The 14,873-nt window shown below is 33.9% G+C and overlaps 1 protein-coding gene across 1 annotated transcript in view; it reads right to left on the bottom strand.

Moving 5' to 3' along the window:
• Positions 1-124: 124 nt before the first annotated feature.
• Positions 125-14,873, bottom strand: part of LOC110456504 (neprilysin-like) — a 55,709-nt gene continuing 40,960 nt past the window's right edge. The window contains exons 15-22 of the mRNA XM_021507291.1: positions 14,268-14,326; positions 13,499-13,550; positions 11,118-11,185; positions 10,458-10,591; positions 9,651-9,716; positions 8,061-8,159; positions 3,732-3,808; positions 125-3,100 (exon numbers count right to left, since the gene is read on the bottom strand). Coding sequence (XP_021362966.1) covers positions 3,001-3,100; positions 3,732-3,808; positions 8,061-8,159; positions 9,651-9,716; positions 10,458-10,591; positions 11,118-11,185; positions 13,499-13,550; positions 14,268-14,326 — 655 coding nt within the window. The 3' untranslated portion in view covers positions 125-3,000. The remainder of the gene's footprint in view (positions 3,101-3,731; positions 3,809-8,060; positions 8,160-9,650; positions 9,717-10,457; positions 10,592-11,117; positions 11,186-13,498; positions 13,551-14,267; positions 14,327-14,873) is intronic.

A 14,873-nucleotide genomic window follows, 5' to 3' on the forward strand; every position in this document is an offset into this window, starting at 1 on the left:
CAGGTTCGGACGAATAAAAACGGTGGATGTGGTAAAAGAAATCGTGAGATCGTGTTTATCATACTTCTAACAATTCAAGCAGTTAAGATAAGTGTAAGTCAATAACAAAGAAACAACACACGTCTGCGAGTGAAATATACAAATTCATTACATAAATTTATTCTTGTTTACATCATACATTTTTACATATAATATGATACATATGTTCACATTGTTGATACACAGCTGAAGCTCCTTCGTTTTGCATAGTTGTACTTTTACCCTTAAACATGCAGTATGTTGGACTTAAATCTCTCAATATTAGCGTCCTTCGGTGAATGTTGTGCAAGTGATCTTCAAAAATAACAAAGATATATATTACAATACATTGTTGTCTCAAAGCTTTTTATCGTCACCCAAGGGTTTGTAAATAACGATATTGCCGAACAGTAACTTTTGATGTATTTTTGTTAAAGTCCATTACCGAGTATTGTCTGTCATATTGGTAGTTAAACTATAAAAAATAGTTTTCCAGAAAATAATGGATGCTGGTAAAATAAAATGATTAGACAGCTGAATATGTACATATGTTAAAAAGTATTAAAATAAGATCTTTATCAACGATATAGTAGGTTGAACTTAACACACACAGGTGATTGCACGTGCAACTAATAACGAATCAATATACGAAGGAAGGAAGCACATGTTTGAAATTAAATCTGTTGATGCAAAAAGCAAAACGAAGATAAAAATTGGTACACCAATTATATACATAATTGTTGGGTTTTGTTTACAAGGAAATGATTTGTAGCTGCAGACACGTTCTTTATTTCTTTTATTGGACATCATAGTCATGTCGCCATTGATATGCAGTATTATAATGTGATACTTATCGAGTCTTAAACTGTTAAATTAAAAACAACATTTGAACAGCATTTCAATAAACATGTTTTAATACTAAAGCTAGCGTTAGAGTGCTAATGATCAGTTACATGTTTTAAGTTATACTGGATATTGACATTATAACATTTGAAGCACATGTAACACAATACAGCATGCTCGTATCTTACATACTGTAGATAAATCGTACATATTTATAGGAAGTCGGTGTATTATTTATAATATGGACCCTATGTACATAAGTAAGGTAATGGAATGTCATTCAGAGTCATAAATGATGATAAAGTTTATCACATGCATATATTCAATAAACTCGCAATTCCGAATAACAGCACCAGACAGTTGATAACTTGTTTGAACAGAACCACGTGATATATTCTCTGAAATATTATAAAGACAACGATGATACCCATGAAACTGTACAATTCTACAATATAGGAGACGGTAAGGTATTGTGACGTTGTTGTTTGTATTTATTGTCAAACTGTTTCGAAAGGGGTTATTATGTTTTTTTCTTACTTATTGTGTACTATGGTGTTTTTTTCAATATACATGTTGTTTCTGGCAGATTCTAAAAGTTTCTAACTTGAAATTGTTGATTCTTACAAATTCGAAGTATCAGAATTATTGATATTACTAAATTGAAAAAAACAAACACAGAATGAGGGGAACAATTATATATTCCTTCTCGAAGGTCGATTGCCTATTGGCAAAGCTTTATTCAATTAATTATGTGTTTACTATACATAACAATAATTACCGGCATCATACTATAACGGGACTTTGACATTCTAGAAACAACATGAGTATGAAATATATATTCGTATCAAATATGCAATGAAAGAATAATTAAATGAATGCAAAATTCATAAAAGTCACTTGAGGTATACCATTGTGTTTCAAATAAAATTCTACAAAAATAAACATTTTGTCATTCGTTTAAAATTTGAAAACAAAAAAGGTCTGATATTGATATGAATTAACTAACAGAAGAATTGAAGATAACACGCATACATGTATATAAGTAAATGTATAATTCATTTCGAAAACAATGAAGTGGTCATGTTTACATTTAATGAAATATCATTTGCAAAATGTATCCTGAATATATTCATATTACAATATAATAATATCATGTACAATGCAGCATGAAAATATTCACATTCATCCAGGAAATACAATGGTTTCTCTTGAAATAAAACACACCTTCGCAGCACTCCTGGAGTTTGTCATAACAAAATCGAACGCCCACAGTTAACGGTTTCAGGTAAAGAAAAACCTGACCAATCCATAAGCTTATGCCTGGCCATGGAAGATTACACCGGAGCTGTATCAAACTTAAAATCTTGTCAATTTTACCGTCACGCTGCCGAGCGGTTCCGTTGATCTTCATTGCACGTATCAGACTGGTGTCGCGTATGTAGTATTTGTTTTCTCATGCATTTTACAGGTGTAAAACATAGGAGCATATTAAAGTGTATCTAGAGCGGTACTCTTGGAGTTCGAGGATGACTCACATGATACTAACATAATTGTGTACAAGGGATATCAAAGATAACAAACTTTTAATTCATTGTATACAATGTATCATGGACATAATGAAAATTACAATGTAGTATCAATATGTGTTATAAATTGTGTTAATATTCCCATTACAATAGCAATGTAATATAACTGTGTAAGTGAATAATGGACACATTCACATAGCAGATGTAATGACATTATGCATAATGAAAATGATTGAATAACATAATTTGACATAGAAAGAAAAAATCAAATAAAGACTCCAATCACTGTACTCCTTTCTGGTTAGTATTTTTAAAATCACTAATAAGTTCGTTGTTGATGTGGTCTCAAAACATTTACCGCGTAAATACTGGATATATTTAATATTCCTGCTAATTGTTAATCTTGAAAACATTTTTTCTATCTAAACGACACGCACATTTTGGCAAATTGCAAATATTTGATAATGTTTTAACTAAAAATTGCGATGTTGATATCTAAATTGATATTTCAGTACTAAAATCATTGTTGGATCTAAATGGCACATATATATTGTCATCATCAATCATCAGTAAATTTTTAACATGAATACTTTAATCAATCAAGATACAATATTTACCAGACTCCACACTTCTTATTAGGGTTCATGTAACTGCCTTTAGGGCAGCTAAAGGCTTCAGCAAACTCGGGAGAATTTTGTAATGTTCCAATGACCCTGAAAGTGTAAAAGAAATTTGACTATTATGTGTGTAAGTAAACGAGCATGTAAAGTGAGAATGGAGCAACAACAGAAACTTATAAAGGAAATGAAACGACAACCAATCTGAATTGTTTTAATGAAAAGTCATATAGAACATGGTTGTATGGTTATCTCAAAAACTATATGATTTTAACCTGATACGTACTGATATTTTTGAGGTACTTAAAGCATCTCAGCAGCAGGTTCGACATTACTTTAGGTAACATTTGACATCTGATTACGTATATATATTTATCCTGATTAAGCGACCATTATAAGACATGTTTTTTTTAATCTATTTCGTATTTGATTTGTAATGCGAAAAATACAAAGATAATTACTAACATTAAGTAGTGTCAAACAAATACCAACTAGTACAAACTATATAATATTTAACAACTCATTTGTGTCATACATTCTATGCTTACATATGTACACTTTAAGGGTAATACATTTCACATTAAACCTTAAATGAGAGTGGTTACACACAGAGGTGTGACTGTAAGTGTCGAATACACGCAAAATAATTTCGATCATTAAAATTAAATCAATAAAGGCCAATCATTAGATTTATTTGACCGGAAGCTTCATGTCAGAGCAGACGTACCTAAATCGCCCGGGACTGTGTACTCCTGTGAGGATTCGATTGATGGCGTTTTCTCTGCGCATGCTAGCACACCAGATCTACAAACACATTTAAAAGCACATGGTCACAGTTATATTAAGTGCAGTTGTATTCTAACGGTTTCATATAATCAACATAAATGAATTTTAACCAAAATAATGATTCTTTATGACATGAATATGATGCACTAATTTTTCCTGAAATATGAGCAATAAAACAATTTAGTCACGTTTTAATAGTTTTGAAATCATCAATAAAAACTATGATGTAATATCATATATTGACAAAGTGGCAAGTAATTGCCTGCGTCCATCATGTATCCTATTAAATCCTATTAAATGAATACGAGTTGTCTCCCTGTAGCTAGTAGGCACAAGGTTTATACATTATACAATTTTTATTTACACCAGCAATGAAGGAATACATTTAAATTCAAATAATATGTAGAAGCTTAATAATGTAATAAAACAAGTTAAATTTTATGCATCGTACAGTTCTTATTGATACAAAAGATGAATGAATTATAGGAATCAACGATTCGAATTCGTGTAACCTTTTCGTGTGATCAACTAATTGTTACTCAAAACGACAACGAGAAGGGCTAAATAAGTTAACACTATACACGGAATGATGACAGAGTTAAGTAGAGAAAACATGACAAATTTGTTTTGAAAATACTTCTGCACTTCATACATATGAATACATGCCCTGGGCAATTGTGAAACACTTATCAAGGTATTTAACAAACTCGTAAGCACTTTTCAAATTGTTACTTTAAACAACGACATAAAAGTCAGTGTCATTAACAATATAATACATAACACAATCTCATAATAATCCTTCATGTAGTTCATATCGTTAATAGCCAAACTAGCACTATGTTGATATTTACAAAAGCCATTGCAAAACTATATTTAACTTTGTTTTTGTGACATTTATGTTGATGAAAAACAGTGTTGTTTCAGTAAATTGACTATTTTACATTAGTATATGCTTGCAAATTTCTCGCAATCACATTGGCCGGATCCCATACACGTGACTATTCCTTAAAAAACTCATGTAGACTGGTTATCCGGTGAATATCGATTATTAAATATAGCCTTTATGGAAATTCTCTGGAACCTTTCGTAGCGCATGATATATTGATGTTCATATATAATGTTTGTTAAAGTGAATGACTTTGACTTATATTCAAAGTCACAGGGGTCAAATTTGTTTAAAATCTTTAAACAACCTCTTATGAATAACCATGGGTCCCAGGATGTTTATACTTTGCAAGTTGCATCCTGAGATGAAAGGCTATACAATGTGTTCAACATAATAACATTGTTCGACTTTCAATCACAGGGGTGAAATGTTTTTAAAAAAAAATTAACAGGGTCTTTTGAACGAATTTTAATCATAAATACTGATATTTTGCCTGTAGCTTTATTTTAGATCACTTTTAAGGTTACAAGTGTGAGTTTTATACCAGGTGAGAGATGCAGGCCCATTGGGCCTCTTGTTTAATATAGCCTTTATGAAAATTCCCTGGAACCTTTCGTAGCGCATGATATATTGATGTTCATATATAAGAGTGTCTGATATGTGAACAACTACTGTGATGCTGATTTACTGACCTGTGCGAAGTTGATGAAGCTACTACTGTGATGCTGATTTACTGACCTGTGCCACGTTGACGAAGCTATTACTGTGATGCTGATTTACTGACCTGTGCGACGTTGATGGAGCTACTATTGTGATGCTGATTTACTGACCTGTGCGACGTTGATGAAGCTACTACTGTGATGCTGATTTACTGACCTGTGCGATGTCGATAAAGCTAATACTGTGATGGTGATTTACTGACCTGTGCGAAGTTGATGAAGCTACTACTGTGATGCTGATTTACTGACCTGTGCGAAGTTGATGAAGCTACTACTGTGATGCTGATTTACTGACCTGTGCGAAGTTGATGAAGCTACTACTGTGATGCTGATTTACTGACCTGTGCGAAGTTGATGAAGCTACTACTGTGATGCTGATTTACTGACCTGTGCGAAGTTGATGAAGCTACTACTGTGATGCTGATTTACTGACCTGTGCGAAGTTGATGAAGCTACTACTGTGATGCTGATTTACTGACCTGTGCGAAGTTGATGAAGCTACTACTGTGATGCTGATTTACTGACCTGTGCGAAGTTGATGAAGCTACTACTGTGATGCTGATTTACTGACCTGTGCGAAGTTGATGAAGCTACTACTGTGATGCTGATTTACTGACCTGTGCGAAGTTGATGAAGCTACTACTGTGATGCTGATTTACTGACCTGTGCGAAGTTGATGAAGCTACTACTGTGATGCTGATTTACTGACCTGTGCGAAGTTGATGAAGCTACTACTGTGATGCTGATTTACTGACCTGTGCGAAGTTGATGAAGCTACTACTGTGATGCTGATTTACTGACCTGTGCGAAGTTGATGAAGCTACTACTGTGATGCTGATTTACTGACCTGTGCGAAGTTGATGAAGCTACTACTGTGATGCTGATTTACTGACCTGTGCGAAGTTGATGAAGCTACTACTGTGATGCTGATTTACTGACCTGTGCGAAGTTGATGAAGCTACTACTGTGATGCTGATTTACTGACCTGTGCGAAGTTGATGAAGCTACTACTGTGATGCTGATTTACTGACCTGTGCGAAGTTGATGAAGCTACTACTGTGATGCTGATTTACTGACCTGTGCGAAGTTGATGAAGCTACTACTGTGATGCTGATTTACTGACCTGTGCGAAGTTGATGAAGCTACTACTGTGATGCTGATTTACTGACCTGTGCGAAGTTGATGAAGCTACTACTGTGATGCTGATTTACTGACCTGTGCGAAGTTGATGAAGCTACTACTGTGATGCTGATTTACTGACCTGTGCGAAGTTGATGAAGCTACTACTGTGATGCTGATTTACTGACCTGTGCGAAGTTGATGAAGCTACTACTGTGATGCTGATTTACTGACCTGTGCGAAGTTGATGAAGCTACTACTGTGATGCTGATTTACTGACCTGTGCGAAGTTGATGAAGCTACTACTGTGATGCTGATTTACTGACCTGTGCGAAGTTGATGAAGCTACTACTGTGATGCTGATTTACTGACCTGTGCGAAGTTGATGAAGCTACTACTGTGATGCTGATTTACTGACCTGTGCGAAGTTGATGAAGCTACTACTGTGATGCTGATTTACTGACCTGTGCGAAGTTGATGAAGCTACTACTGTGATGCTGATTTACTGACCTGTGCGAAGTTGATGAAGCTACTACTGTGATGCTGATTTACTGACCTGTGCGAAGTTGATGAAGCTACTACTGTGATGCTGATTTACTGACCTGTGCGAAGTTGATGAAGCTACTACTGTGATGCTGATTTACTGACCTGTGCGAAGTTGATGAAGCTACTACTGTGATGCTGATTTACTGACCTGTGCGAAGTTGATGAAGCTACTACTGTGATGCTGATTTACTGACCTGTGCGAAGTTGATGAAGCTACTACTGTGATGCTGATTTACTGACCTGTGCGACGTTGATGAAGCTACTACTGTGATGCTGATTTACAGACCTGTGAAAAGTTGATGAAGCTAATACTGTGATGCTGATTTACTGACCTGTGCGAAGTTGATGAAGCTACTATTGTGATGATGATTTACTGACCTGTGCGACGTTGATGAAGCTACTATTGCGATGCTGATTTACTGACCTGTGCGACGTTGATGAATCTACTACTGTGATGCTGATTTACAGACCTGTGAAAAGTTGATGAAGCTACTAGTGTGATGCTGATTTACTGACCTGTGAAAAGTTGATGAAGCTACTATTGTGATGATGATTTACTGACCTGTGCGACGTTGATGAAGCTACTACTGTGATGGGGATTTACTGACCTGTGCGAAATTGATGAATCTACTTCTGTGAAGCTTACTGACCTGTGTAAAGTTGATGAAGCTAATACTGAGAGGCTGATTTACTGACCTGTGCGAAGTTGATGAAGCTACTACATGTACTGTGATGGTGATTTACTGACCTGTGCGAAGTTGATGAATCTACTACAGTGATGTTGATATACTGACCTGTGCGAAGTTGATGAAGCTACTACAGTAATGCTGATTTACTGACCTGTGCAATGTCGACAAAGCTAATACTGTGATGCTAAGCTACTATTGTGATGAAAGTTGATGAATCTACTACAGTGATGTTGATATACTGACCCTGTGATGCTGATTTACTGACCTGTGCCACGTTGACGAAGCTATTACTGTGATGCTGATTTACTGATCTGTGCGAAGTTGATGAAGAACAGCTGATTATGGTTGTAACTGACACCGGGCAGTTGTGCTTCTTCCCGCCCTCTCTGCTTGATCCAGTCACGGTAGGCCTTTTTTTGTTAAACAGAACACATTAATTTAATTCTGTTCTAATAATAATTGTATTCTAACACATAACACTTCTACCGCATTACAACATATTTCATTATAAAATTATGTTACAATATATTTTCCTTATACAGTTATCCCCCATTCGATATGTTTTCATTATACAATTCACATCATTACAATATAGATTCATTATACAATTCTCATCATTACAATATAAATTCATTATACTATTCTCTTCATTGCGATATAGATTCATTATACAATTCACATCATTACAATATAGATTCATTATACAATTCTCATCATTACAATATAGATTCATTATACTATTATCTTCATTACGATATAGATTCATTATACAGTTCTCATCATTACAATATAGATTCATTATACAATTCTCATCATTACAATAAAGATTCATTATACAATTATCATCATTACAATAAAGATTCATTATACAATTCTCATCATTACAACATAGATTCATTATACAATTCTCATCATTACAATAAAGATTCATTATACAATTCTCTTCATTGCGATATAGATTCATTATACAATTCTCATCATTACAATATAGATTCATTATACAATTCTCATCATTACAATATAGATTATTCATTATACAATTCTCATCATTACAATATAGATTCATTATACAATTCTCATCATTACAATATTGATTCATTATACAATTCTCATCATTACAATATATTTCCCTTATACAGTTCTCCCCCATTCGATATGTCTTCATATTCGCATATTGTTTAAAGCAATGGACTATTTTTTCAGTGGCAACCGTGGTAGTATCATTTTGGTTTCAACACATTTTATTGTATTTACAAAGGATTAGACAACAGGCAGTGCCTATATTAGTCTCCTGGAACTAGTATGTAGTATCATTCAATGAGCTATACATACGTATCCTACAAAGGGGGCCTCATGAAGAATATATGAAGTCATAACCAAACACTCGTGGTATATAACCTCTGTATTGAATCAAAGGCCACATAGTGTGCATGCTATATATGCAATCAAAGAACAGCATTAACTAATTTCGTCAACGTTACATGTACGATGTTGTTTTGCTCTATTACATTATTGTAGTAGTTAGTTAACTGATATACAGCATAAGGTATGGTAATGTTTATCATACAATTAACTATTGCGATGACACATAGCCGATGTATAACCAATCGACATCATATACCAGTAGTGGTAAAATACTATTCAATAATTAAACCACGAAGAAGTAATTAATTTAACATTTGAGTTGTTAATTATATTGCAATTACAATAAGTTTCTTGGTCAATACATCATTTCTTCCAAACTCCGTTGAATTGATCATTATTCTGATACGAGGTTTATCTAAAAAGAGGTGTTCTTCATAATTTCTCTCTTTACTTACTCGGTTTCAAAACCCTATTTAATTAATCGCTATACTAATACAATCTATCTGAATCAAAGTGTTTTTTAGAATTTTACTTACTCTGTAGCTCTGTTTCAGGCCACCATTATCTGCAATGTTCTCCCCTTGTGTGTTGATGCCATTTAGCTGAAAAAGAAATGATTGATCTTAACTGAAGTAACGGATACGTGTATACACGATTACTCCCATCTTAACACTTTCTGAAATACTTATGCAATTTTTGGTTGCAATCGAATTTGATTAAATCCGTCACCAGTTTTAGGAACAAAAATAACTTTCTGTAAAACACAAATTGTGTAATTCATTAATTCTAATATCCAGACTTGTCGGATGGGAGCATAGATAGCTAAGCTATTTCTTAAACCCTGTAATTCCTTAACGTAGAGCGACACAGCACGTGCCTTTATAAGCTTCTTAAACAAGTCAGGTCTCCTGCAATCATGACGATTACTGTTTCTGGCTTTTTTCTGTTTTCTTGTTGTTTTTTTTGTTTTGTTTTTTGTTTACTTTTTTTGTGTCTTTATTATTATTTTAATTGAAATTTCAGAGAGTTTAAGCAAGAACCATATAATGGTGCTGATTTGTAACAAGTCATACTAATTAGGTGTTAGTTTATTTAATAGTTCGACAATATTGATATTTACATCATGCACCATTCGTATACCAATGTAACATATTTAACGTAACAAAATATCACTCTAAACCAGTTTTGATTTCACGTTAATTGTTCTTCAGTCTTTTATATCACGTGAAAATAAAGCCCATTTATATTTCTGACGGTAAAAACGTTGATCCCTAATCAAGCCAAGTAAAGGCGGCTCTTTATTGAATAATCTAACTGTCCAATGTCAATCGCTGATAACTTACGTTCATTCCGTCCGCCTCTGGAAGCGAGAAGTTACCGTACTGATTAATGATACATTGAGCTTTGGCCTTAAACCTTGTGATAGCGTCGTCTGACCACCATTGTTCCAAGTTACCGTCCTTGTCGTACTGACGGCCTGTTTATAAAAAAAACACGTCGGGATTAGTTTTTGTAAATTTGTAGATCATGCACAAGAAACGAGAACCGGTATTAAATGCATTTGTTCATGGGAAGGTCACAAAAGAGTTCTGCGATAATCGAGATAAAATCCGCTGGGTTGATCAGCTCCGAATATAAGATCTATCTTAGATTACATCAAACACTAAAATTACAAATATTTGCTCACTGGATATACATGCTTTTATTCATAAAACATTTCCAACGATACAGTACTCATAGGTAAACATGAAGGAGGACGAATAAGCCAAGGATCGCTGTTTAACACTTATCAAACTATCATTTGAAAATGTATAGAAAACTTGAATGTACTCAGATCCTTTAAACTTACAGATTATTACCACATAAAAGTACTCAAGAGACACAAATTAAAAGCACATATATATACACTTGTACAGCACTATAGCTTCTACACAGCTGAAGGAATATTGCATTGTTTTTTACCTTTCAATTATAAACTAAAATGTTTGTATGCATTATAATACCTCTATCATCAAATCCGTGTGTGATTTCATGTCCAATGACCACGCCTATTCCGCCGTAATTCATCGACCTGTAAACAAACACATTAGTTACTTCTATATTATAAATTGCATTCAGGAAAAACATACACGTTTACAGAAAGGCTAATTAACCTTCGTCTAATATATGGTATTTAAAAATAAGTGTGACCACATTTTGATAACAAAGTCCATACAAAACTAGTTTCACGCTCAGAACCTTGTAAAAGATGTTAAGTCTTCACAGCAGCTAAGGTAAAAATGTAAATTGTGTTCGGGGATGATTAAATAAATTACAGGGCCATTTAAAATCGGCAGTTCACTAAAATGTTATTACTTGACATGAGAGCATGGAACTCCGTTTATATCATACAAAGTACCGGCTTAGCAGTCCTTTCAACCCCACAATCAAAGCAGAACGTGAAGTAAAGAGCAGTTCGTAATATTTTTAGGACTTTGGTTGGACACAATCCATAACCTTCCCCGTTTGTTCAAACAAGTCCAAAAACCGAGGTTTTATTAAGTAAGGCGTATGAAAACAAAAATGTATGTTGAGAGAAGATAAGAAGTTAACTTGACTGTCGGACAATGATAAAATTGAACTTTACGACAATAATTAACATATCTGTAAGACAAAAAAAACACTAATAAGACATTGATTAATGTGTATAATGTTTTTTTAAGACAATCATGATCAATTGTCGATAAGACACAGTTTTCTCTGTCTGTAAGACAAAAACAAGCTCGCGTGTGTGAGGCACTCATTAACGCATTTGTAAGACCATCATTATCTCGTCTTTTATCGTAACTTGGCGTCATTCTGTATATCAAATCAATACTACAATTTGTAACGTTTACATAATAACTTAAATACACTGTCCCCTTAAATCATATACTTAGAAAACACGATTAGTATCTTAATGTAATGATGTTGAGCGACGTTATGGCCATCATGTGATCATCTGATTTCATGAGATTTGTTTACCTTTCTTGTTTATAGTGTAGACGACAAACGCACGAAATTAATCCGATAAACCAAATAAAAATAACCCTTTCGATGTAAAAAATGTCAATAAGATATAGACGATTCTTTAGTATGGCTCTCTGTAATGTGTTTGATATCAATACAACACTCATTACATAGAACATGCGCAGGACGATTTTTGTTCATTAAATACGAAAACACTGGTAATGCACTTGCTTATGTGTTATCAGGTACTCCCGGTGCTAATGATTGGTTAAATCTAACACATAAGGCTACATGCTGTCTGAAACTGAAAGTACGATATAGAACACGCAAGTCAATTAAATTAAGTTGGAAAAACAGATTAAGGATACATGTAATATGTTTGTTGTATATTTTCTTCCTTAATTCAAGCAGAATGTTGTATCCTATAAATACGCATTTACATTAGTTAGCAATATCAGTAATTTTGATAATATCGCAGATAGGACAAAAATGTGTTAATTTGTTATTACGATAAGCAGACTTTCACCTCGTCTAGTATCGCGGTAAATGATTAGCTCTCACGTCATTGGTCGCTTTATCTTTGACCTGACATCGTCATACAGTAACAGTTTATGCATGGTTGATACGCCCCCGTATTACCTGATTTCCTGCTAACTCCAGTCAATTAGAATGAGATAAAATTGATAAATACTTGTGATTGTGATGGCCGTATTATAGTGGAGCTATCAACAAACGTGTTATACTGTGTTCTATGAACATAGCCTGTCCACTCGATTAACCTACTAAACGGGAATAGTACTTAAACTTCCACGACTACAACAATGTCACTATTGTGTCGATTTGCGTTGCAATCGTAAACAGAATCGCATCGGCTTAGTGAATAAACTTTTTGAGTATTTTGACGTCAATTGTTCACTGTGAATATGTATGCAACCAACTGCAGACCATGTCAGTATGATAATTAGAAATATAATCATACAACATAAATTCTTATTAATGCTGGACAACGTGATTGGACGATAATTTACTATAATTTGACTAAGTCGAATACTATGACATTAATTACAAAACAAGTAGTAGCTTAAGAAACAGATATAATGAAACATTTTTTTTCTTTTATATGTTGTATTATTTATTGATGTAGTTAATTTTTAAATATATTCCAAACAAATGTCAGTTGAAAAACCAAACGGATTACAAGTTGTATTTCAGAAAATATGCTATAGATCATAAAACAGTATACAGACTTCCACGCCATCTAATGAGTGTTGGTTTAAAAAACTATTTTTATATACTTTAATGTTAAATTCAAAACAAGAAAAACAAAAGTATAAATATGTAGAGAGCAAACATGTGCTATATCTAATAGAAATGTTATCAGAAATAGCTCACATACTTTGGCTGAGATTTCCCGTAAAATGGCGGTTGCAGGATACCAGCTGGAAACACTGATAAAGAGAGAAAGACAGTGCGTTAACGACTTGTAGTTGGTGCCGACTTGTAGCCAGTAACGACGTGTAGCCTGTCTCAACGTCGTAATAATCACCTTCGCCTCCGATAACATTGGTATTTATGAGATTTCTATAATCAAAACATGTACATATCCCCATAAAACATAATTGAAACATTTTTTGCTGCTTTACTTGAATTCAATATTGTCTACGTGGTTGTTTTGAAATGTTTTGTTAAATAATAAGTCTCAATATGTGATTATATCAAATATTTGACATGCAAAGTGGTTTCGAGATTGGAATATTTTTATATAAACATGCATGACCTTGTCTTACTTGAGACTACAGCTGGTCGTGGTGACCTAAACTAACTTCAAACTATATTATAGACTACTGATTGTGGTAACACGGCTGGTCGAAGTGACTTACATGCTTCAGCTGCTGAAGCGAGGAAGTCTTAGTCGTACCAACATGTTATCACATTATTGTTGATGCGAATTAAACAATATGCTGTATTGTTTGTATATTATTATCGCTTATATTTATTGTAGACAAGACATTGTTTGTTTTAGTTGTCACACTTTCGGGCAAAATTACAATGATTGAAAATATACGGAATCAGGTTCTTTTCAAAATATTGCATTTACTGGTGACGTATTTCAATAGATTAAAACCTCCGAAAGCAGTGGTTAATTACAAGAGATATATACTTACTAATTCTGTTTAAGACTGAGTTGTAATACGCGTTTACTGTAGCAGGGGCTGTTGTCCACCTGTCCAAGAGAGCCACAATATAACAATGACACAAGACAAGAAATCATTTCTCAATGATCTGATTGCTAATGTAACGCCATGCTCCGTATCGGTTAAGGATCCTCGTACCACTGCCAAACACTGGAACATGGCATGACGTAAGCTTTGCTCAGTTCATTCTGAACAAAAAACAAACCTAACGGGACTTTTATAAACAATAGAGTTAAATAACAAAATATGATCAACAACAGTGTTTTGAGTGTACAAATATGGGAGGTGCTTAACAAGGAATAAAACACAGGACATTAAATTGTTTTTATGCTGTTACTTTAACCCAGGAGCTACTCAGTCCTGTCTAAACTGTGCTACAGTAATTTCCAAAACGAATTTAATATGAGGTCACTTTTAATGCCAAACCCGGATTGCAGTGAGACAGGGATCCTTAAGATCTATATTTGACATTGATATATGTGGTATTTAAATCTATGGAAGCGTCACCACATTTAAATAATTCTTTAGGCATATAATTTATGTTTTGTATGCATACAAATAATTCAGTAAATTGGA

This window comes from Mizuhopecten yessoensis, unplaced genomic scaffold, assembly GCF_002113885.1.
Source record: "Mizuhopecten yessoensis strain PY_sf001 unplaced genomic scaffold, ASM211388v2 scaffold8765, whole genome shotgun sequence".
NCBI lineage: Eukaryota > Metazoa > Mollusca > Bivalvia > Pectinida > Pectinidae > Mizuhopecten > Mizuhopecten yessoensis.